This window comes from Geotrypetes seraphini, chromosome 3 (assembly GCF_902459505.1).
Source record: "Geotrypetes seraphini chromosome 3, aGeoSer1.1, whole genome shotgun sequence".
In the NCBI taxonomy this organism is placed as follows: Eukaryota; Metazoa; Chordata; class Amphibia; order Gymnophiona; family Dermophiidae; genus Geotrypetes; species Geotrypetes seraphini.
This window is the reverse complement of record NC_047086.1, coordinates 25,644,570-25,667,244: the sequence shown is the minus strand read 5'-3', so window position 1 is coordinate 25,667,244 and position 22,675 is coordinate 25,644,570. Positions and strand designations below refer to the sequence as shown.

General features: G+C 42.2%; 1 protein-coding gene across 2 annotated transcripts in view; it reads right to left on the bottom strand.

The window, feature by feature from the left end:
* ORC3 (origin recognition complex subunit 3) overlaps nucleotides 1-22,675 on the bottom strand; it is a 172,328-nt gene that overhangs the window by 78,149 nt on the left and 71,504 nt on the right. For both annotated transcript variants that reach the window (XM_033939886.1, XM_033939887.1), the window contains exons 8-10: nucleotides 20,079-20,238; nucleotides 8,200-8,313; nucleotides 1,064-1,197 (exon numbers count right to left, since the gene is read on the bottom strand). In XM_033939886.1, coding sequence (XP_033795777.1) covers nucleotides 1,064-1,197; nucleotides 8,200-8,313; nucleotides 20,079-20,238 — 408 coding nt within the window. The remainder of the gene's footprint in view (nucleotides 1-1,063; nucleotides 1,198-8,199; nucleotides 8,314-20,078; nucleotides 20,239-22,675) is intronic.

Sequence of the window (22,675 nt, the reverse complement as noted above, 5' to 3'; positions counted from 1 at the left end):
TGTCCGTCCGGGCCCCACCCGCACACGTAACGCCCACTTGTTTGCCTTCCCGTCCCTAAAGTGCTGCATCTACAAGAGATTCTTCGACAGATCCCTGGCGTTCCAGGCATGCAAATGGAACAAATGTCTATCCACTCTCATCTCTAATTCTCCCTCCTACCAAACTTTCAGGAAGTCAATCAAAACTTATCTCTTTGACAAATATCTCTTACTCCCGCCCTCCTTGTAACTCTACTTTTAACTATGCCTTGTACCTCCCACCTTCCTGCACCTCCCACCTACCTGCCTTCTCCCTACCTGCACCTCCCACCTACCTGCACCCGACTTCCTAAGCCACGCCGATTGACTTGTTTATAACCTCTCTATCTCCTTCTTGCCTGCTCCTGACTCGCTAAGTTATATTGATTGATTGACTTATTTGTAAATTTCGCTGTAGATGTACAGTCTCTTGTCATGTAAACCGCTCTGAACTATTCTGGTACTGCGGTATACAAAAATAAAGTTATTATTATTATTATTATTAATGTGGAAGAATAAAATGTAACCCCCCCCAAAAAAAAACCCTATCTTCACCATATTTCTAAGGTACCATACACCAAGAACAAAGTTGTGTCTTCTGATGGTGTGTTAAACATCTACTGGGCCCAACTTCAGAGCCTATGCCCCCTAATGTGGAAGAAAAAAAACTATTTCCAAGGTTGAGTTTCTCTTCTAGAGGCATATGGTGCCATTAAAAAAAAATGTTTATTGGGATTTTTATTTACTGCCTTTTCATAAAGAGATTTACCCAAAGCAGTTTACAATACATTGAATAGTAATAAATTATTCTTCATTATTTCTCTATCTGTCCTTGCAGGCTCATGATCTCACTGTGGTGCCTGGGGCATTGGGAGTTAAGTGACTTGCCCAGAGTCACAGGGAGCAGGCTGGGATTGAGCTCACACCCTCAGGGTGCTGAGGCTCTAACCACTAGGCCATACTCCCCTCTCCTCCACTCTCAACCCATGGTCAAGGAAATGGTGTCATAAGACTGCTGGCAAAAGTGCTTGCTGCTTCTGCTCACCTCATGAATGATGGCAGCTGTCGAATATTCTCACACTGATTATGTGACAAACTCTTGAGTCTTTTCTTTGCTTCAGACAGATGACAGCACAGAACACTGAGTGCCTGGGAGTAGAAGTGCTCCACAACAGAAAACTGAAAAGAAAAACCAAGCAAGGCAGGTGATGCAGGCTGGAAAAATCATGGTTATTTTAGTGAAAGCTAGGATTGTAGTCTAAGCTAATTTTTAGCCTGATTTTATCGTTTTTCCCCTTTTTTCTCTCTGCTTATTTTCTGCTTTGGAGAGAGATTTTCCAGATAGGTACAAGAAAAACAAATTTTTCCTTACATATTCATCCTATTAGTAGTGGGTAAAATAGACACTTAGACAAAAACATCTTTTTCCTCCCATGGGAAAAACATACCCAATTTGTGCACCTAGAATAAACATGTTTTTTCATATGTTTTTGTGCTTCTTGATTGTCTACACAGCAACCAGTGCCCCCTGAATGCAACAAGTATAATTCTTAGTGCATGTTCTTAGTGTTTGGCACATTTTACATATGGGACTCTTGGGTACAGCAGACACACCTGCATCCAGATTTGCACCAAATTACTTATGATGGGGTCTTGGGGATTACAATCCTCCACTACTCCAGTAATTCCTCGGGTACTGTCTAGATCTCTTCTAATTTGTACCATATCTAATTTGTACCATATCATGTAACTTTCATGAATCTTTGTTATGTAATTCTCTCGGGAATGTCTAGATCTCTTCTAATTTGTAATCCGCTTAGAACCGCAAGGCACAGGCGGAATAGAAATCACTAATGTAATGTAATGTAATGTACTGTGCAGAGTAGGGTCCCACTGTTCCTGAGCTCTTTGATTGCCAACAGCTCCACCCGACTGCTTTAATTATCTACCTTGCTTGACCTATATAATACGAGTGTCTTAATTATAACTGTTCTGGGTGCCTGAGTGAGTTTGTACCTAGCAACGAACATATGCAAAGAACAGTAAGCTGGCCACAGACTCATCAACAGGAATGCTGTGTTCAAGAAAATTGCTCTCTTTCACAGGGTCAAATGTTTCATTAAAATGGCTGCTTATACAGGAGGGATAGGGAAAACACAATTTAGTGCTCTCTCGGGGTTTCCACAGCTGGCATTGTGCTTGTTGCAGGTTTCCGGGTCTCACTGCCTCTTTGCAGCAGATGAAAACCCTTTGTAATGAGACCACTTGCAATATTGAAGAAATTTAAGTACGGCTCCTTTTGAGGAGCTTCAGCAAAATGCGTCGGGACCTAGAAGTCACTACTTGAGATAAGCGCACAGCTTTATGATTTTCATCAATACAAGAACAGCTTTAAAGTCTTTGGATATTGAAGTTTGTGCAATGATTGAGAAGTAGCTGAGATTATTATATGTGGGGCAAAACTCCACGATGTGGTCTCTCTAACAACACTTTGAGCACATTTATAGATAATCCTATAAGTTCTAATTCCACATTCAAACGCCATGTATTTTTTATTTGTTGCTTCTACAGCAGATCATCAACTGGATGTAAGATGAGGCTGTACACACGAAAAGGTTGATGCAGAAAGCCATGCAGCTTCTTCCATGAGATTAGTAACAAAGTATTCTTCGGCAATATAGTAGAAACACAAAAACATGACAACAGATAAAGCAAAATGGCCCATCCAGTCTGCCCATCTGCAGTAACCATTATTTATTCCTCTCTCTAAGAAAGAGGAAGACTCCATGTGTTTATCCCATGCTTTCTTGAATTCACACACAGTCTTTGTCTCCACCACCTCTTCCGGGAGACTGTTCCATGCATCTACCACCACCCTTTTGGTAAAAAATTATTTCCTTAGATTACTCCTGACCCTATCACCTCTTAACCTCAATCTATGCCCTCTCACTCTGGAGTTTCCTTTCAACTGAAAGACTTACCTCATTTGTATTTATGCCACATAGATATTTAAACACCTCTATCATATCTCCCCTCTCCCGCCTTTTTTGATCTAATGAAATGCAAATTCACAGCATGTAGAAATTGCATACTGATCAGTGAAAGTCTGCTGGATATGTACACAAAGGTTCTGCAGAAAAGCACAGTTACTTACCATAACGGGTGTTATCCGGAGACAACAGGCAGATATTCTCACACATACATGGAGCCCCGATAAGGACAGTGGTAAAGTGTACTGTCACTTTAAGCTTTTAGCAAAGTTTCAAGACTGCCCATACAGTGCATGTGCGAATGCCTTCCTGCCCAAAACCAGCTAGCGAGGTCATCGGTACTATGCCCAAGTGAAGAAGCCAACCAACGGAGGTGGGCAGGTTGTGAGAATATCTGCCTGTTGTCTCTGGATAACACCCGCTACGGTAAATAACTGCTTTATCCTTAGACAAGCAGGCAGCATATTCTCACATGTGGGACTCCCTAGCTTCAGTAAAAGGAATGGAAGGAGAGTTTGCCTCTAAGGAAATATAAACGCTTGTTGCCTCGCAAGAAAATCAGATATATCGTCTAAGTGGAGGAAGGGAAGGAAATAAATACAGATTAATCAGAAGATCCCTATTCTCAAGAAGAGGATAAGGGAAGAACTCAGGGAATACTAAAATAATGGAGTTTGTAAATAATAGACGACCTCATAGCAGCAGGGGAATCCATGCAGAGATGAGGAAGACGCCCCTGCCTCTGTCTTCACAGTGATCCATGCGCGCCTCCATTGCATCAATACGGGAGCTCATATCATTTAGATCCTGTCTGACCTCCCGAATAGTGTCCGTTACCTGGATCGCCACCGCCGCAATTTCGGTCTTGACCTCCCCCAGTCAGGCACGCATATCAGCCTTAGTAAGGGGCTCCCCCCAGCAAGCTCCTTTTCGGGAAGTCGTGGCCACAGCACTCTCCTTCGACACCAGGCCCAACATCCTCTTCTCCTGCCCTTCTGTACCACGCCATGCACGGCTCGCCGCTATATCGCCACCATGGCCAGGTGGTTTTTCTAGATCCAGCCTTTTTTTTTTTACGCCATCCGTACCAATACTAGTTCTGATCCCTCAGTCTCCCCAACAAGAAGTGGAACAACCAGGCAAAGCACTGAAAAAACAGGGTTTGATCAAGGCTGTAGACGGAGCTGCAGGATCAAGCTGCCATCTACTCCAGTGATGTCACTTCCTCTCAGGTTGTAATGTTTAATGAAGTTCTATGTTGGTCAATGTGAATTTGTATGCTTAGCCACTCCCTCCCCCCACCCCAACATTTACAATACACTGTGACCTCTACAAAGCTACCGTGTTTCCCTGAAAATAAGCCCTAGCATGATTTTCGGAGTAGGTCTTAATATAAGCTCTACCCCAAAAATAAGCCCTAGTTGAAGCACTGGATTCACCAGTAGCAGCGCTTCCCCCCCACACCCGACTCTTCTATTTCTCCCTCCCATCCAAACCCCGCCGACCACGAGACCAATATACAGTACCTTCTTGCAAACAGAAGCATCGGCAGCAATATAGACAGGCTGCTTTGCGGCCTTCTCCCGCCTGGGCATTCCGTGTGCTGCGTTGCTGATAACATCATCAGTGATGCGGCAGAGGAATGCCATGGTGGGAGAAGGCCGCAAAGCAGCCTGTCTAGATTGCTGCCGACGCTGTCGTTTGCAAGAAGGTATTTCGGTTGGCGGGGTTCGGATGGGAGGGAGATATGGAAGGGTCAGAGGGGGAGCGGGTGCACAGTGGCAGGGGATAGAAGTTGTGCAATGGAAGATTTTCAAAGAAGAGAAACTGACGCAGCAGTAATGATATCATCGAGAAGTAGCTAAGCAACAAAGTTCATGATCTGCAAGCCCTGATATTAGAGGCAGATCTAGATATTGTTGCTATCACAGAGACATGGTTCAGTGAATCACATGGATGGGATGCAAACATACCGGGATATAATCTTTTTAGGAAGGACAGAGATGGTCATAAAGGTGGAGGAGTAGCTCTCTATGTAAAGATCAATATCCAAGCGACCGAAATGCAAGGGACCTGGGGAGAGGAAGAAGCGATATGGATTGCTCTGAAAAGAGAAGATGGAACTTCTGTCTACGTGGGTGTAGTCTACAGACCTCCGACTCAATCGCAGCAAATTGATAAGGATCTGATTGTGGATATCCAAAAGTTTGGAAGGAAAGAGGAGGTTCTGCTGTTGGGAGATTTCAACCTGCCGGATGCGGACTGGAATGTTCCATCTGCGGAATCGGAAAGAAGTAGGGAGATTGTGGATGCCTTTCAAGAGGCTCTGCTCAGAAATGGTGATGGAACCCACAAGGGAAAAAGCGATATTGGATCTGGTCCTCACAAATGGAGAGAGTATCTCTAATGTTCGAGTGGGTGCTCACCTGGGTAGTAGCGATCATCAAACGGTTTGGTTTGATATAACGGCTAAAGTGGAGAGCGGCCGCTCGATACTTAAAGTCCTAGATTTCAAACGTACGGACTTTAATGCAATGGGAAAGTACCTGAAGAAAGAGCTGTTAGGATGGGAGGACATAAGAGAAGTGGAAAGACAGTGGTCTAAGCTGAAAGGAGCGATAAAAATGGCTACGGACCTTTATGTGAAGAAAATCAATAAAAACAAGAGAAAAAGGAAGCCGATATGGTTCTCCAACCTAGTGGCTGAGAAAATAAAGGCGAAAGAGTTGGCGTTCATGAAATATAAAAAAAACCCAAGAAGAGGAGAGCAGAAAGGACTACAGGGTGAAACTGAAAGAAGCCAAGAGAGAGATACGTTTGGCGAAGGCACAGGCGGAAGAACAAATGGCTAAAAATGTAAAAAAGGGAGATAAAAATTTTTTCAGATATATTAGTGAAAGGAGGAAGATAAAAAATGGAATTGCTAGGCTAAAAGATGCTGGGAACAAATATGTGGAGAGTGATGAGGAGAAAGCAAATGTGCTAAACAAATACTTCTGTTCTGTGTTCACAGAAGAAAATCCTGGAGAAGGACCGAGATTGTCTGGCAAAGTTACACGAGAAAATGGAGTAGATTCTGCGCCGTTCACGGAGGAGGGTGTTTATGAGCAACTTGAAAAACTGAAGGTGGACAAAGCGATGGGACCAGACGGGATCCATCCCAGGATACTAAGGGAGCTCAGAGAGGTTCTGGCGAGTCCTATTAAAGACTTGTTCAACAAATCTCTGGAGACGGGAGTGATTCCTGGGGATTGGAGGAGAGCGGATGTGGTCCCTATTCATAAAAGTGGTCACAGGGATGAAGCAGGAAACTACAGGCCGGTGAGCCTCACTTCAGTTGTTGGAAAAATAATGGTAGTGTTGCTGAAAGAAAGGATAGTGTATTTCCTTGAATCTAATGGGTTACAGGATCCGAGGCAACATGGCTTTACAAAAGGTAAATCGTGCCAAACGAACCTGATTGAATTTTTTGATTGGGTAACCAGAGAGCTGGATCGAGGACATATGCTAGATGTAATTTACTTGGATTTCAGCAAAGCCTTTGATACAGTTCCTCATAGGAGGCTGTTGAACAAACTTGAAGGGCTGAAGTTAGGACCCAAAGTGGTGAACTGGGTCAGAAACTGGCTGTCGGACAGACGCCAGAGGGTGGTGGTTTATGGAAGTCGCTCGAAGGAAGGAAAGGTGACTAGTGGAGTCCCTCAGGGTTCGGTGCTGGGGCCAATCCTGTTCAATATGTATGTAAGTGACATTGCTGAAGGGTTAGAAGGAAAAGTGTGCCTTTTTGCAGATGATACCAAGATTTGTAACAGAGTAGACACCGAAGAAGGAGTGGAGAATATGAAAAAGGATCTGCAAAAGTTAGAGGAATGGTCTAATGCCTGGCAACTAAAATTCAATGCAAAGAAATGCAGAGTAATGCATTTGGGGATTAATAATAGGAAGGAACCGTATATGCTGGGAGGAGAGAAGCTGATATGCACGGACTGGGAGAGTGACCTTGGGGTGATAGTGTCCGAAGATCTAAAGGCGAAAAAACAGTGTGACAAGGCAGTTGCTGCTGCCAGAAGGATTCTGGGCTGTATAAAGAGAGGCGTAGTCAGTAGAAGGAAGAAGGTGTTGATACCCCTGTACAGGTCATTGGTGAGGCCCCACTTGGAGTATTGTGTTCAGTTTTGGAGACCGTATCTGGCGAAAGACGTAAGAAGACTTGAGGCGGTCCAGAGGAGGGCGACGAAAATGATAGGAGGCTTGCGCCAGAAGACGTATGAGGAGAGACTGGAAGCCCTGAATAGGTATACCCTAGAGGAAAGGAGAGACAGGGGAGATATGATTCAGACGTTCAAATACTTAAAGGGTATTAACGTAGAACAAAATCTTTTCCAGAGAAAGGAAAATGGTAAAACCAGAGGACATAATTTGAGGTTGAGGGGTGGTAGATTCAGGGGCAATGTTAGGAAATTCTACTTTACGGAGAGGGTAGTGGATGCCTGGAATGCGCTCCCGAGAGAGGTGGTGGAGAGTAAAACTGTGACTGAGTTCAAAGAAGCGTGGGATGAACACAGAAGATTTAGAATCAGAAAATAATATTAAATATTGAACTAAGGCCAGTTACTGGGCAGACTTGCACGGTCTGTGTCTGTGTATGGCCGTTTGGTAGAGGATGGGCAGGGGAGGGCTTCAATGGCTGGGAGGGTGTAGATGGGCTGGAGTAAGTCTTAACAGAGATTTCGGCAGGTGGAACCCAAGCATAGTACCGGGTAAAGCTTTGGATTCTTGCCCAGAAATAGTTAAGAAGAAAAAAAAAAAAAAAAAATTTTTAAATTGAATCAGGTTGGGCAGACTGGATGGACCATTCGGGTCTTTATCTGCCGTCATCTACTATGTTACTATCTACTATGTTAGCTCTGAAGATGAGGATGCAGGCAGTACAGTGGCCTTGTGACAAGAAGCTCTTCCCTACCCCAACCTGACCACCCTAACTGTTCCAGGTTTGCAAACCAAAAATTTGCAGTTACTTACCGTGTTTTCCCGAAAATAAGACCTAGTGCATTTTTTGGGCCCAAAATTAATAGAAGACAGTGTTTTATTTTCGGGTAAACACGGTATATAATCCTCCCTTTGGGAAAATCCTGAAGCTGAGATCTAGGCTAACACTAGAGCAGTCAACTTGAACTACCTTTGGTCTTACCTGAAGCCCTTTGATGAAGTTCTGAACAGAAAAATCATGATACAAAAAAATGTTGGTGAGGACCTGTAGCACTTTCCCACTCATCCGGAAGGGAAACTGAGTAGTCAGAAGAAGCTGAAGGAAAATAGAGGAAAAATTAAATTTTATTTTCTCTCATCACTAAAATATTTCTCTGATATTTGTTAGTGCATGTTAACTATTAGTAAATGGCCTCTAAGTAGTATTCTATGAGGGCTTAATTTGTAGGTAAAAATGAAGTGGAACTATGGAGTCTAGAGAAGGGGCAAGCAGGACAGAGACAGGAAGAAATTGGGCTGAATTAGGGAGCAGAGTGACTATCTCTGCACTATTCCAGGCTTACCCCTCTCTTCTTCTCCCTGTAGGCCAGGGGTGTCAAAGTCCCTCCTCGAGGGCCGCAATCCAGTCGGGTTTTCAGGAATTCCCCAATGAATATGCATGAGATCTATTAGCATACAATGAAAGCAGTGCATGCAAATAGATCATGCATATTCATTGGGGAAATCCTGACAACCCGACTGGATTGCAGCCCTCGAGGAGGGACTTTGACACCCCTACTGTAGGCTGTCTAGAAGGGATGGACTAGAGAAGTCTGAAAAAAAGTGGAGGAACTACATTCCAGGCCATGCCCCTGGAAATTAAGCCCTGGTTCTGTTATACATACAGTACAAGTTGGTAACACACCCATGTCCATTATTTTGGTATGTATACACGCGTTGTGCATGTAACTACATACAGCCAGTTATAGAATTGCCCCTTTTATCTTCTTCAATTCAATTTCAATGAGTTTTTATTCTGGTCATTTTACAATTGAAACTTTGCATTTTTATTTTGGCTTCTCAAGAAACCTAATCTATCAAACAAGTACCATACAGTTATTTTGTATACCATGATTACAAGGCAGATTGGATGTACCATTCTGGTTTTTATCTGCCGTCATTTACTATGTTAAGTTTTGACAAGGAACCATGAGTAATGGCAATAAGTAGTATATTGCAGGTTGATTAAGAGCAGACATGTCTTAGGCATTTCCAAGACGATTAGTTCAAGGAGAAGACATGAGTCTTAAGCAGTTTTCAAACCATTCAGGGAACAGGAGAAAAACAACAGACAATATTCATATTCACAGAACCACCACCAGCCAAAAAACAGAATATATAAAAATGGATGTTAAGTTTTCTAATAATTACAATTTTGTAAAAAATAAAAAAGGAATGATTTTTAAAAACTTATATTACAAGCTCCGCCATTTTAATATTTTTAATAGTTGATTTAAAAAACCAACACGTAAATAGGTACTTAGTTATATTATTAAAACAAATTAACCCCCACCTTTTATCAAGCTGCGCCAGAGGCCTTCAGTGCAGGCAGGTGAGAGAGTCCTCCGACGCTCATATGAATTCCAAATGTGAGCTAAGTAGGGTAAAGTTAATTTTTCTTTTCCATGTTGGAAATGTACTATTTTATGAATTTTAAATCATATTTTATACTAATTGCAAGACAATTTGCATTTCTATAAATTAGTACATTACAAACCTCTTGCCATTTACTACAAAATATGGAAGGGAAGATTAGGTTTTTACCTACTGAAAACCCACCTTTTTGATATAGCTTTCAATCCTTAATCCTATGCCTCTGCCCTCCATTCCCCTTAACTGTATCCATGACATCCTGTTTGTCTGTCTTGCCTGTTTAGATTGTAAGCTCTTTCGAACAGCGACTGTTTTCTTATTATTTGTGACTGTGCAGCGCTGATTGCGTCTGGTAGTGCTATAGAAATAATTAATAGTAGCAGCAGTAGTTTTGACCAGTGGGTTATTCACCTTTAACCGCGAGTTTTGTAGAAGGATTCAATCACAGCTTTTCAGCTCCATCTCCTTATGTCAGTGGGCAGTACCCTATCTCTTCAGTTCATACCAAAGCAGGTGATCACCTCTAAAAGAGGAGAAACAAGGAGGGCATGGGGAACTCCCCAAGTTGTTTCTGCTCTGTAACAAAATGAATTAAACTCTATGAAACTTAATGCAGACAAGGTGGAACCAAACAAGCCACCTACCTGAGTGCAACTAGCATTAACATTTATACAGCTGTTATAGGCTCTCCCGCAGATTTTGCCATAGCAAGCTATTGCATCAGTTATTTTACATGCTTGACAGCCGAATGAAACTTATCTTTATGCTCTCTTGGCTGTTCCAAGGTAAGCATTTGGATACACCCATACATGTCTGAGGCAGTAAGTAAGCTAAATTGACATTTGACAGGCCAGCTGTCAAAACTCATTTTCCTTTACATTGGAAAGAAAATTATCGAAGTAAGAACAAATCTTCTCTTACAGTGCAAAAGGAATACGAGTCTTGACCAGTGGGATATACCAAAGCTATCCCCTGAGTCTAGGGCAGGACAAATGAGTCTACTGCTAGCACAGAGGACCCAAAAGTGGTGCCCATTTGTGCCGTCATAGCCACTCTATAAAACTTTGTGAAAGAATGGAAAGTGGCCCATGTAAGAACATAACAATAGTCTTACTGGGTCAGACCAATGGTCCATCTAGCCCAGTATCCCATCTTTGCGGAGGCCAATCCAAGTCACAAGTACCTGGCAAAAACCCAAATAGTAGCAGCACTTCATGTTACTGTCCCATGTCTGTCTCAACAGCAGACAATGGACTTTTCCTCTAGGAACTTGTCCAAATCTTTTTTAAAACCAGCTACATTAACTGCCTGGGATTCTGTCCATAAAATAACCACACTTCTGGTGATATGTGCCTTCAGGGAGATTGGCGATTGTTTGCCACCGCCAATGCGTGCAGACAAAATAGCCATGCAGATCCATCTAGAAACAGAAGCCTTAGATGCTGGCTTTCCCAGTCTGCCATGACTGATGAGCATAAAAAGATGATCTAGATCAGTGGTTCCCAACCCTGTCCTGGAGGAACACCAGGCCAATTGGGTTTTCAGGCTAGCCCTAATGAATATGCATGAAGCAAATTTGCATGCCTATCACTTCCATCATATGCAAATCTCTCTCATGCATATTCATTAGGGCTAGCCTGAAAACCCGATTGGCCTGGTGTTCCTCCAGGACAGGGTTGGGAATCACTGATCTAGATGATGAAAAGCGTTCATCACCTCGAGAAAACAGAGAACTCTCCTCGCATCCAGTAACTCCAAAACTTTATCCTTTTTCTTTTCACTTGCCGCCTGGAACCCAGATAGTTGGACTTACATCTTTAGCCAAAAAGAAGGCATCGTGCGCCAAAACACACCATCCACCGTAAATCTGAGGAACAGCACTCTGCATGGTAAAGACTATAACTCTGAAACACTTCTTACCAAGGATATAGTTACCAGGAATACTAGCTTGAGGGTCAAATCCATCAGCAACATCTTTTGTAAGGTCTCGTACGTGCCTTTACAGAGGGCCCGTAACAATGTTAGGATTCCACATTAGAAATGTTTGCCGCATGGGAGAATGCAATCTCAACATTCCTTTCAGAAACCTGGATACATCCAGATGAGAAGTCAAAGACCCTTTCTCCACTTGAGACCTAAAGCACGAGAGGCTTGCTACCTGTACCTTGAGGGAGCCAACCACTAGGCCCTTTTAGAGATCATCCTGAAGAAAACTATATGACCACAGAAATCGAATCCCTAAAAGGCTCCACCTTCTATTCTGCACACCAGCGCTGAAATGTCTTCTAAGCCTTAGCAGAGGCTGCAACCTTAGCCAGCTGCTTAGATGCAGAAGGGTAGCTATTACTCCCCCTGAATCTCTATTCTTCTTTAGAGCTGTGTGCTCAAAAGCCATGCCAGAAGCCCAGATTGTTCTGGACTTTCCAGGACAATTGGACCCTGTGATAGCAGAACTGGGCGAAGAGGCAATATGAGACATTCATCCTGATATTGCCAAACCAGATCTGCATTCCAAGGGCATTACAGCCAATCTGGTACCATGAGAATCACTGCACCTTGGTGGGTCGTTATTCTTTGAATAATTTGGCCTTACACTGGCCACTGGAGAAATACATATAACAATTCCTTTGTTGGCTAAGTAGAGCCTTCCCGGCTCTACTTAGCACCTGAAGAATCAAGAAGCCTTCTTGTGGTCTGCTGACACCATCAGATAAAACAAATGTCTCCCTCCAGTGCTTTACAATTTTGTTGAAAGCACTCTGGGACAAAGGGATCACTCCCCTGGATCCACAGTCTGGCTACTGAGATAGACTGCTTATACCTTGTCCACTCCCATTACATGTGCAGCCAAAATGGCTTGTAGATAGGATTCTGTCCAGCGAAACAGCAACTGGGCCTCTATTTTTAACAGAGCACTCAGTGCCTCCCTGTCTGGATGTATGCCAACACTGTGCCACTGACTGAGAAAACCCCCGACTGCATTGCCTTCCAGGGTCTTTTTGAACAATTGCGGCGCTAGGCAACTGGCTCTGTTACAATCTGTTGAGGGTAACCATCAGCCCTGCACCGGCCAATCATTGCAATGACCTCCCCAGCTGAACAGACTGGCATTGTCATCAGTATAACCCAAGAATAAATGTGGAGAGGCAAGTTCTTGGACGGCATCTCTGTAAGCTTTGACATGCTTTTGCTATCCATTTCAACGGCATCTGGAGCAAATTCGCCTGTGGAGGACAGCAGATAACAGTGCATTCTGAAAAGGGCAAAAGAACATAAGAATAGCCTTACTGGGTCAGACAAATGGTCCATCAAACTCAGTAGCCTGGAAGAATTGGATGCAGGCAGGTATTCGGACATTGGATGATCTAATGAGAAACTGCTGGATTTTTCACGGCTGCAACAATCATTTGGCATTCTAAAATCTCAACAGTATAGGTGGTTGCAGCTGAAGCAGGCCATCCAGAGTGGGTTCCCTGAATGGAAAAACTTTAAAAATTATTATAGCTTGCAGATCCTTTGCTACCAAACAGATCAGGTAGGACATCAGGCTGCCCAGTGGTAAAAATTAATTTCTCAATTCTTGAATAAAAAACCAAAAAATAGTCTTAGAGACATTTGGAGCATCGAGATAAAACAGTGCATTTCTGTATCTCGATGACCACGAATTTGGACTTGGAGGTTGAAATGTATAGCATCAGCATCTATGAGACAAACATGGTTATTTTTATTACATAGGATTTTTTGGACCCCAGTTAGATTACAAAAAACAGATTACAAAAAACAGATAATTCTAAGTCTAATAGATTTTGGCATTGTCATATTAATATTGAGACTCTTGATCATATGTTATATTTTTGTCCACTGATACTTAATTTCTGGAGGTCAATTTGGGGACAGATAAATATTATTCTTGAATCATCTATTCCTTTATCTTATGAAACCATAATTTGTGGTACGTTGTTACAGATAAAGCCTGTTTTGGATAAATACAAGAGCCGTCTTTTATTGATCACGACAGGAATAGCCATCCAAATGATCACAAGGAACTGAAAAGTGTTATGACAGACTTAACTACACATTCTGGTGGGCAACTGTGTGTAATACATATAAATATGAAAGAATGAATGCGGAATGCTTGGGTCGTAGCAATACATTTAATAAAGTATGGAGCCCATTGACTGCATTTGTTAACATACAATAATAGAGACATATCTTTTATTTCTTAGATTTCCTTACACATCCAGGGTGGGGGGAGGAGAGGGGATAGTATTTGGAAGAGTTTAAAAATATTTTAATATAATATTTTAATAAATAATATGATTTAATATATTAATAATTGGGAGGAGGGGGAAATGGATGTTTTCTTTAATAATGTGTGTAATATGGTGTATTTTATGCAATCTGTTAAAGTTATATTAATTGTAATACACTGTAAAAGCTTGAAAATTAATAAAGAATTAAAAAAAAAAAAAGAAGTCAAGCAGACAAGATCTCCCTCGGCTGAACCCATGCTGACTCCATCTCATTAAATCATGTTTGTTTAAATGTTCCACAATTTTATTTTTTATAATTGTTTCCACCATTTTGCCCCCCATTGAAATGAAGCTTACCGGTCTGTAATCTCCCCTGAAGCCCTTTTAAAAATCAGCATAACATTGGCCACCCTCCAATCTTCAGGTACTATAGATGATTTTAGCGATAGGTTAAAGATCACTAACAGCAGGTCAGCAATTTCATGTTTGAGCTCTTTTAGTACCCTGGGATGTACACCATCTGGTCCAGGCTATTTATCACTTTTTAACTTGTTGATTTAGCTTAGAATATTTACCAGATTCACCAAGATTTCTTTCAGTTCCTCCACATCATCATCACCCTTGAGCTTTCGCCCAAGGTACCACTTCTATGGTTGCCACCATCGACCCTAGTATTTGAAGGTATTTCCAAGTCATAGGAATTGGCATTGCCAGGAATTATAAGATCCAGGTCCTTAACTTCAGTTTGCGAGATTCTGAAAGAAAAACACGGCCTTCTGTAATATTACAGAGAATCCCTAAGTACTCCAGGGATAGGGTCGGTTCCAGGTGACTCCTGGAAATTTATATTCCATCCCAGGTCTTGCAGGAGCCAGACAACTTGTGTCACTGTCTCGTGACCTTTGGTCTTCGACAGAACTCTGATTAATCAATCATTCATGTATAGGTGTCCTTGAATCCCTGCCTAGCACATATGCGCCGCTGCTACAACCAGCACCTCGATAAAGCTAAGAGGTGCTGTAGCCAAAGCAAATGGGAGTACCAAAAATTGAAAATATGTGTGTCATTCCCTCTGTAGTCCCCTAACCTATCCTTATCAGTTCCCTTGTAAATCCCTACCTAAGCAATATGCAGAGATTCACCTCTGTCCTGTGTGTCTGTCTTCATTAGATTAGAACATAAGAATAGCCTTACTGGGTCAGACCAATGGTCCATCTAGCCCAATCGCCCGTCCTCACGGCCAATTCAGGTCACCAGTACCTGACAAAAACCCAAAAAGAAGCTCTGAGCAGGGACCGTCTCTTGAGTGTTAACTGTTCAGGGCTGCATGCGTCTGGTAGCCATATAGAAATAAGTAGTAGTAGTAGCAGCCTCACTGAACTTGATGGAGGCTTACTTTCATATCTCCTTATTCCCAGAACACAGAAAGTTCCCCAGGTTCCATGTGTTGGAAAAACATTGGTGGTTTACAGGTTGGTAAAGTTAGGATTTAAAAACGCAACTTCAAAAAAGTGGGTATTCAACCTGGATTTGAATACTGCCAGAAAGGAACCTGATGCACTGAGTCAGGCAGGTTGTTCCAGGCGTATGGCACGGCAAGGTAGAAGAGACAGAATCGCAAGATGGAAGTAGAGGAGAAGGGTACCAACAAGAGAGACTTATCTAACGGAGTTCTTGGGGTAGAGTTTAGGGATGCTCTCCTAGTTTCACCGAGGCAATGACCAAGAGCATGGTCTCTATCCAGAATCTGAGCACCTTTAGTGCTGCATTGACAGACTTCAGATTCAGGATTGGACTCCAGTCATCCGAGTCTTTTTTGGGCACGATAAAATATATGGAACATATGCCCGAGCCCAATTCTGCATCTGACCCAGACTCTATGGCTTAAATATCCAGAAGTTGTTGCACTGTCACTTGGGCTTTGTCTGCTTTCTCTGGTCTTCTGGCTGGAGATTCCACAAAGAAATTCCAAAAAGGATGAAAGAATTTGAGTTTGTAGCCTTCTTGAATAATGTCAAGCACCCATTGATACAAACAAATCTTTGCCTAGGTCTTCCTAAACCACAAGAAATCTCCCTTATATTCGGGGTAGCTCTGATTGTGGCCTGGCATCATTGGGACTTCTTAGGAACAGCTGTGAGAGGTAACTTGACTTGTGCACTCCTCTGGAGCCCCCAAACCTCTTTCTAGAACTGTGAAATGCTCTCTGAGCAGAGGCACCTGCTGCTGATTGGCAAAACCGCCTGTAGCCACGAAAGGAACTATGACCTGACCGCCTCACCCCCACTCCGGGGCACGTGGTCTACTGTCTGGTAATGACTTAGGAAGATGATTTGCCACACACAAGCCATAAGGTCATCAACCCTTTGCCAAAGAGCATTTGCTCTTTGAAAAGTAAGCCTGTTCAGAGTAGCTTTATAAAAAGTTTACAAGTTTATTAGTGCATTTGATTGATCGCCTATTAAAATTACTAAGCGATGTACATAATCTAATAAAATTAATAAAAGAAGGCTGACATTTAACAAAATTGTTACATATTTACAAACATGACTCGGGAGGAAAAAGAATAAAGTTACATTTTAAATTGTTGGTAGAAAAACAAAGGTAAAAACAAAAGGTAAGGGTTATATAAACCATAACATTATTAAGAGCATCTCCAGAAAAAATAAAAGTTTCAAGTATAAATAAGTCTCTAGAAGATATAAAAGTTTCAAGTATTAAACGCATCGTTAAATAAGTATGACTTCAATAATTTTTTAAATGTTGTGATGTCTTTTTCTGTTCTAATGTATTGTGGTAAGGCGTTCCACCATTGAGGCCCCATAACTGTGAACATATCTGATCTTCGTGTTCCAATAATTTTTAGAGAGGGTACTGAAAGAAGATTTTGTCCTGAAGAACGGAGTGGACGCTGGGTGTTATGTGGGGTTAAGTATCCGAGTATAAAAGAAGGTTCGTTTGCTGCTAATGTTTTAAAAATGAGTAGTAGTATTTTGAAAGAGATCCTATGACTGATGGGTAGCCAGTGGGCGTCTATTAGTAAAGGTGTAACGTGGTCATACTTTTTTGCGTTATATATCAGTTTGATGGCCATATTTTGTATTAGTTGTAATCTCCTTTTTTCTTTTTGGGTAATATTGAGAAGAAGAGCGTTACAGTAATCGAGTTTTGATATTACTAAAGAATATATAAGAATCTTAATTGAAGTTAGGCTAAGAAATTTTGCAATTGGACGGATCAGTCGTAATTTATAGAAACAGTTTTTTACTATAAGAGAGATATGTTCATGGTAAATCATTTTGTCATCAATTATTACTCCGAGAATTTTGACTGAAGAAACTAAGTTGAGAGGGGTATTATTAAAAATAAAAGGGTTTGACAGAGTCAAACCGTTTTTCCAAGCAAATAACATTGTTTTTGTTTTATTTATGTTCAATGCAAGTTTGTTTGTGTTAAGCCAGGTTTGTACTATTTCCAATTTGTGATTAATGGATGCAATTTCTGATTATTTCCTGGGTCCAAGGGATGAATGAGTTGTATATCATCTGCATACGAAAAAGGAATAAAACCTATGGACTGGCAGATACCTAGTAGGGGAGAGAGAAAGATGTTAAAAAGTAAAGGGGATAATATGGAACCTTGAGGGATTCCGAAAGAGGAGGAGTAAGTCGTGGATTCTCCTGTCCCTTGCCTGATCCAGGGTATTCTGTGGGCAGAGTAAGCACTTTGCTCTTGACCCTAAAACCATCATACATAGAGCGTCTGCTACATAATCAACCCCCTGAGAGTACCACCTGCGGCATGCTTTCTCCGCCGAAGCAGCACCTTATGGCAGGCATGTACCACAAAGGAAGATACCGCTTTTGGACCCAAAGCTAGGGCTTCAAACCGTCGTTTGAGGACCAAGTCCACTAGGCAATCATGTGCATCCTTTAGAATTACTACACTTTCACTAGGAAGTGACGTGCATTTCATCACTTGCACTACCTGTGAATCTGCCTTAGGTGATATGAATAACTGCTGGAACTCAGGAGCCATTGGGCACAACTTAGTCATGGCTCTGGCAACCTTCAAAAGCCCTCGTCGCCTTCCAAAGCTCTGTCAGCATCATAGTGATTTCTAGATATGAAGGGAAAATATGGACTGAGTTATAGAGCTGCTCATAAGGGAAATTTGAGCTGTGGAAGTCTGCAATGGTTCTAAATTTAAACTCTCTCAAGAGATACTATAATGACTTCCTTTAAAACCACTGGTTGAAACAGTCTGCACACTGTCAGGTCCTCTCCCTGGTCCAGGGCTGCCACAGACTCTTGGCTGGTAGCGTTCACTTGCAAGCCGGAATCCTCTAAACCTGAAGACTCACTTTGCGGGAGCAAAGGAAATGATCCTGACCCCCAGTCATCCCAATCCTCTTCTGATTGGACCTCTGATTCCTGCAGAGTACCTTCCACAATGGACCAGCACTCTGTAAGGGAAAAAAAAACCCTGAACAGCCACCGGTATACTACCGGGCTGTGCAGACAATCTTTTACTTTTCATATAAGCTTCAAACATTAAACTCACAAAAACAAAGTCAAATCCCTGAACTGGATCTCCAAAGGACCTCTGGGTTCCAATGCGTCTACACATCTGCATTTTGCCCATAATGCCAAGTCGCTATTTGAGGGCTCTAGAAGGGATTTACGATCCAACATTCGAGCATCCTGTGACCCCCCAAGACCCTGAAGGGACCAAAGAGGGCTAAGTCCAATGCTCATATCCCCCTTCATGTGCCCTGTGGCACATAGATGCTCCTCAGCCCACCATCCAGCAGAAAATTGGCAAGATACAAGACTAAAAAGGCCTGGAGAGTCCATGAAAATTGATTATTAGTAAAACAGGTGTTTTGAGGCAGATAGAAGTTAAAAAAAAAAAAAAAAAAAAATCCAAGATGGCCACAGCAGCAGCATTTTGATGCCACAATAATGACCCGGTTGAACCAAATATAAAGCTTCAAAACTTCAGAAAAGAGGTTTTGGGAGGTGGGGGACCCTATAGGAAGGGCTTCCTATAGGGTTCCCCACCTCTTAAAAAGTTCAATTCTTGAACCACTCCAAAGTCTCCCATAGACAGTAATAGATTGCACACACACAACTGCCTGGTGCTGTGCCTGCATCAGCTCAACGTGCAGCTGGACAACATAGAAGATTTCTGCTTCAGACAAGCATATAACATCCTCTAGCCACTTATCTCTTTAAGCTGCCTTTTAGACAGGCTTAGAGAGTATGAAACCCTCAACCCCATTAGCCTCCAGGGGGGATGCAGCCAGCACTTTCTACAGCCCTCTGGACTGAGGGTCCACTCAGCCTGTGCTCAAGTGCCTGATAAATCAGGGGCGAGCCAATCTTCCAGAGGAATGCAGCCTGAGCTATCCTCAATCTTAGTGCAGGCTGGCTAGGAAGGTGCCTTGTGAGAGGGTTGGGGTTGGGCTCGGGCCCCCTACCTCCCTCCCCCCCAGCTATAGTCCTCTGAACCAGAGATTGTATTTTTTCTCAAGTAGATCTGTCCTGGAAATCCTGGGAACATCTGGAGCACCGTGAAGCCTCAAACTTCAGATTAAAACACAAAAATAATAAATCCATTGCAAAGACACCTTCTCAACTCACTTGCCAATGGAAAAACTGAAGAGATGAGGCACTATCCACTGACACAAGGAGGCAGAGCAGAAAAGCTGTAGACGATTCCTTCTGCAAAACTCGTGGCTATAGGTCAGTGGTTCCCAAACCTGTCCTGGGGGACACCCAGCCAGTCAGGTTTTCAAGATATCCCTAATGAATATGCATGAGAGAGATTTGCATACCTGTCACTTCCATTATATGCAAATCTCTCTCATGCATATTCATTAGGGATATCTTGAAAACCTGACTGGCTGGGGGGTCCCCCAGGACAGGTTTGGGAACCACTGGTATAGGTGAATAACCCACTGGTCAAGACTCATGTTCCTTTTGCACTGGAATATATAATAAAAATATTTCATCTGAGTGGGCAGAGCTCTGTAAAGAAGTATCATCAAAAGTTTATGATTCTATATACCGGTAATCACACAAGAAGGCTTAAAGTTCTTCCTTCTGACTTGGCAATCAGTCGAGCCTGTGCCAACCAACAGATGCAGCTTTTCCTGTAAACTGAAGTTCAGGTAAATATGTTGAAGAGTTACCTTATTGATGACTGTACCCAGGTGCTGTGTGCAGGAGACAGACTGGAAAAGCTCTATGCAGAGCAGAGAAGAAACAGAATGTGACAGCATTCTGTGAATAATCATTGGAGAGGTGGCAATACCAAACAGAAGTATAAGTGGCAGCTCTTGACTGTACAGGCTAGTTCATGAAGAAAGAAAGAAAGAAAGAGAAGAATTAACATTTTACAGGTCTAAGGTGCCTATGATTCTGAATACTTAACAGAATCATCTTTTTATGTCCATCCTACATAATAGTCAAATTTCTGGTACCACAATATAATAATGTCATAGTTTTTATTTAGTACAAACTTTTATAGTACGATGGCGTCTGAAAGATGTCTAAAGAATTTGAGCAAGAATTATAGATAACTTAGTAACATAGTAGATGACGGCAGATAAAGACCCGAATGGTCCATCCAGTCTGCCCAACCTGATTCAAAAAACTTACTCGAGTTCTTCATGTATCTAGACATCTACTAACACAAACTTGCATTTATGACCAGATAGCCCTGCTTTCTTCAACTCCTTTTCATTTCCCAGTAACAAAATGCCATACGTTCATTCCATGGATTGTTGTACTGTCTGTTCTACAAGCTCTAAAGCTTTCACCATAGATGCTTTAGCCACAGACACTCAAAGAAAAAGTGTAAAAATGTAGAAACATGTATTCTCCATTTGTTGCATTTTTTGTCAACCCAAAGTCCCATTTTCTTCACTTTAAGTTTTGTAATGCAGACTTAAGTACAATCTTATATTGAATTTCCTACAATACCATTTTCAGATTAAGCCTTGGAAGTTCCTCAAACAAGCTTTTTAATTTAACATACAGTCTCCAAGTCATGTTGCTTTTCCACACCTGTGCTAGTGTTTCTAAATATGATGTATTTTATTATCCCTTGCTATCTTATACAATTGGAACAACTTTATTCAGATGTGCTGGAACCTGCAAAAAAACATGTTGTCCAAGTATGTAAATCCAACAACAAAAAACCTCCCAAACCCCAAGAAAAGGAACTAGACAAGGGAGAGAGACAAAAGCAGAGACGGCTCAACTACATTCACCAACCTATCAATAATGTTTAAGATGTAAGTAGATTAAACGGAAGAGCCCTCAGTAACACAGCCACCCACCGGAGAACCAGTGGAAAAGGCTGTCACATGGCTTACACCCAAACGAGTGTTAACTGTGAAACATCCCCGGGCTCTACGGCCATTTCCTGCTTTGTCAATCCTTGCTGTGCCGGATGATTTGGATGGTCACAGCGCAGCCCAGCTGTTCCTGAAGAAGGGGGTGTGCACCCCCGAAACGGAGTCCCGTTGGACGAAGAATATCTTTGCTGGCTGTTTGTCTTCACGGAGAAGCTAAGTACTTCCTATTGTTCTTTCCTTGGATGGACTTGGACGTTTTTGGCCCCCTGGACAAGGGGCAGAGACAATCGTAGTGAATGGTAAAGTGTGTTTTTTTGATTTATGTATATCTTTTTTCACACTTAGCACTGTTGGGTGCACTTTATTATATAAAAAATACGGAGTAGAGCCCGGGGATGTTTCACAGTTAACACTCGTTTGGGTGTAAGCCATGTGACAGCCTTTTCCACTGGTTCTCCGGTGGGTGGCTGTGTTACTGAGGGCTCTTCCGTTTAATCTACTTACATCTTAAACATTATTGATAGGTTGGTGAATGTAGTTGAGCCGTCTCTGCTTTTGTCTCTCTCCCTTGTCTAGTTCCTTTTCTTGGGGTTTGGGAGTTTTTTTGTTGTTGGATTTGTCTATTTACCTTCCAATTTTTTCGGGTTTTTCTGATTTCTTTAGTCCAAGTATGTAAAGCACTCCCCTGCTAGGGGCCTTCTACATTAGTGAGATCAGTTATGCCTAACTTAAAGGTACTACAAGAATTGCTAGTTTGGGAAGCCTATTTATTCTATAATTGAGTAAAAGCAAAAAAATCTCCACCACCCAATACTAATTGCTGTGCCAAATAGGGGCAAGACCTAGACCTCACCCTAGACCCACCCTTGCTCCGCCCCAGATCCCACCCCCCATAATAATAGTACTTGTAAATGCCATTTCTTCCATTCATTTTCATATACTATACACACAATATAATCTTATTAACAATACCTAATGGTAACCACAAAATTAAACTACACAAAGCACACTCTTTCTCCACACTTCCACAGCATTTCTTCCTCTCTCATCTATTCCCATATGCAACGTCTCCCTCTCTTTCAGTGTCCACCATCTCTCTCTCATTCCCTCCCTTGCTGCAAAGAGAAATAGAGATATCCAGGGTGAATCTTTCCAACTCCCTTTACAGACATATCTAACATTTCTCCCTCTATTTTCTCCCGGACTGTATGCAACATCTTTTACCCCTGACCACCAGCCCCATGCCCAACATTTCTTCTTCTATCATCCCTCTCCAAAACCATGCCATATCTCTTCCTCCATTCCTTTCTCCACCATGTCCAACATTCCTCCCTCTTGTATCCCTTTCCATCTGTCCTACTGTTCCCTTTCCACCACCACATCCAACATTTCTCTCATCTCTCTCTACCTCACTCCCCTCCCACCAT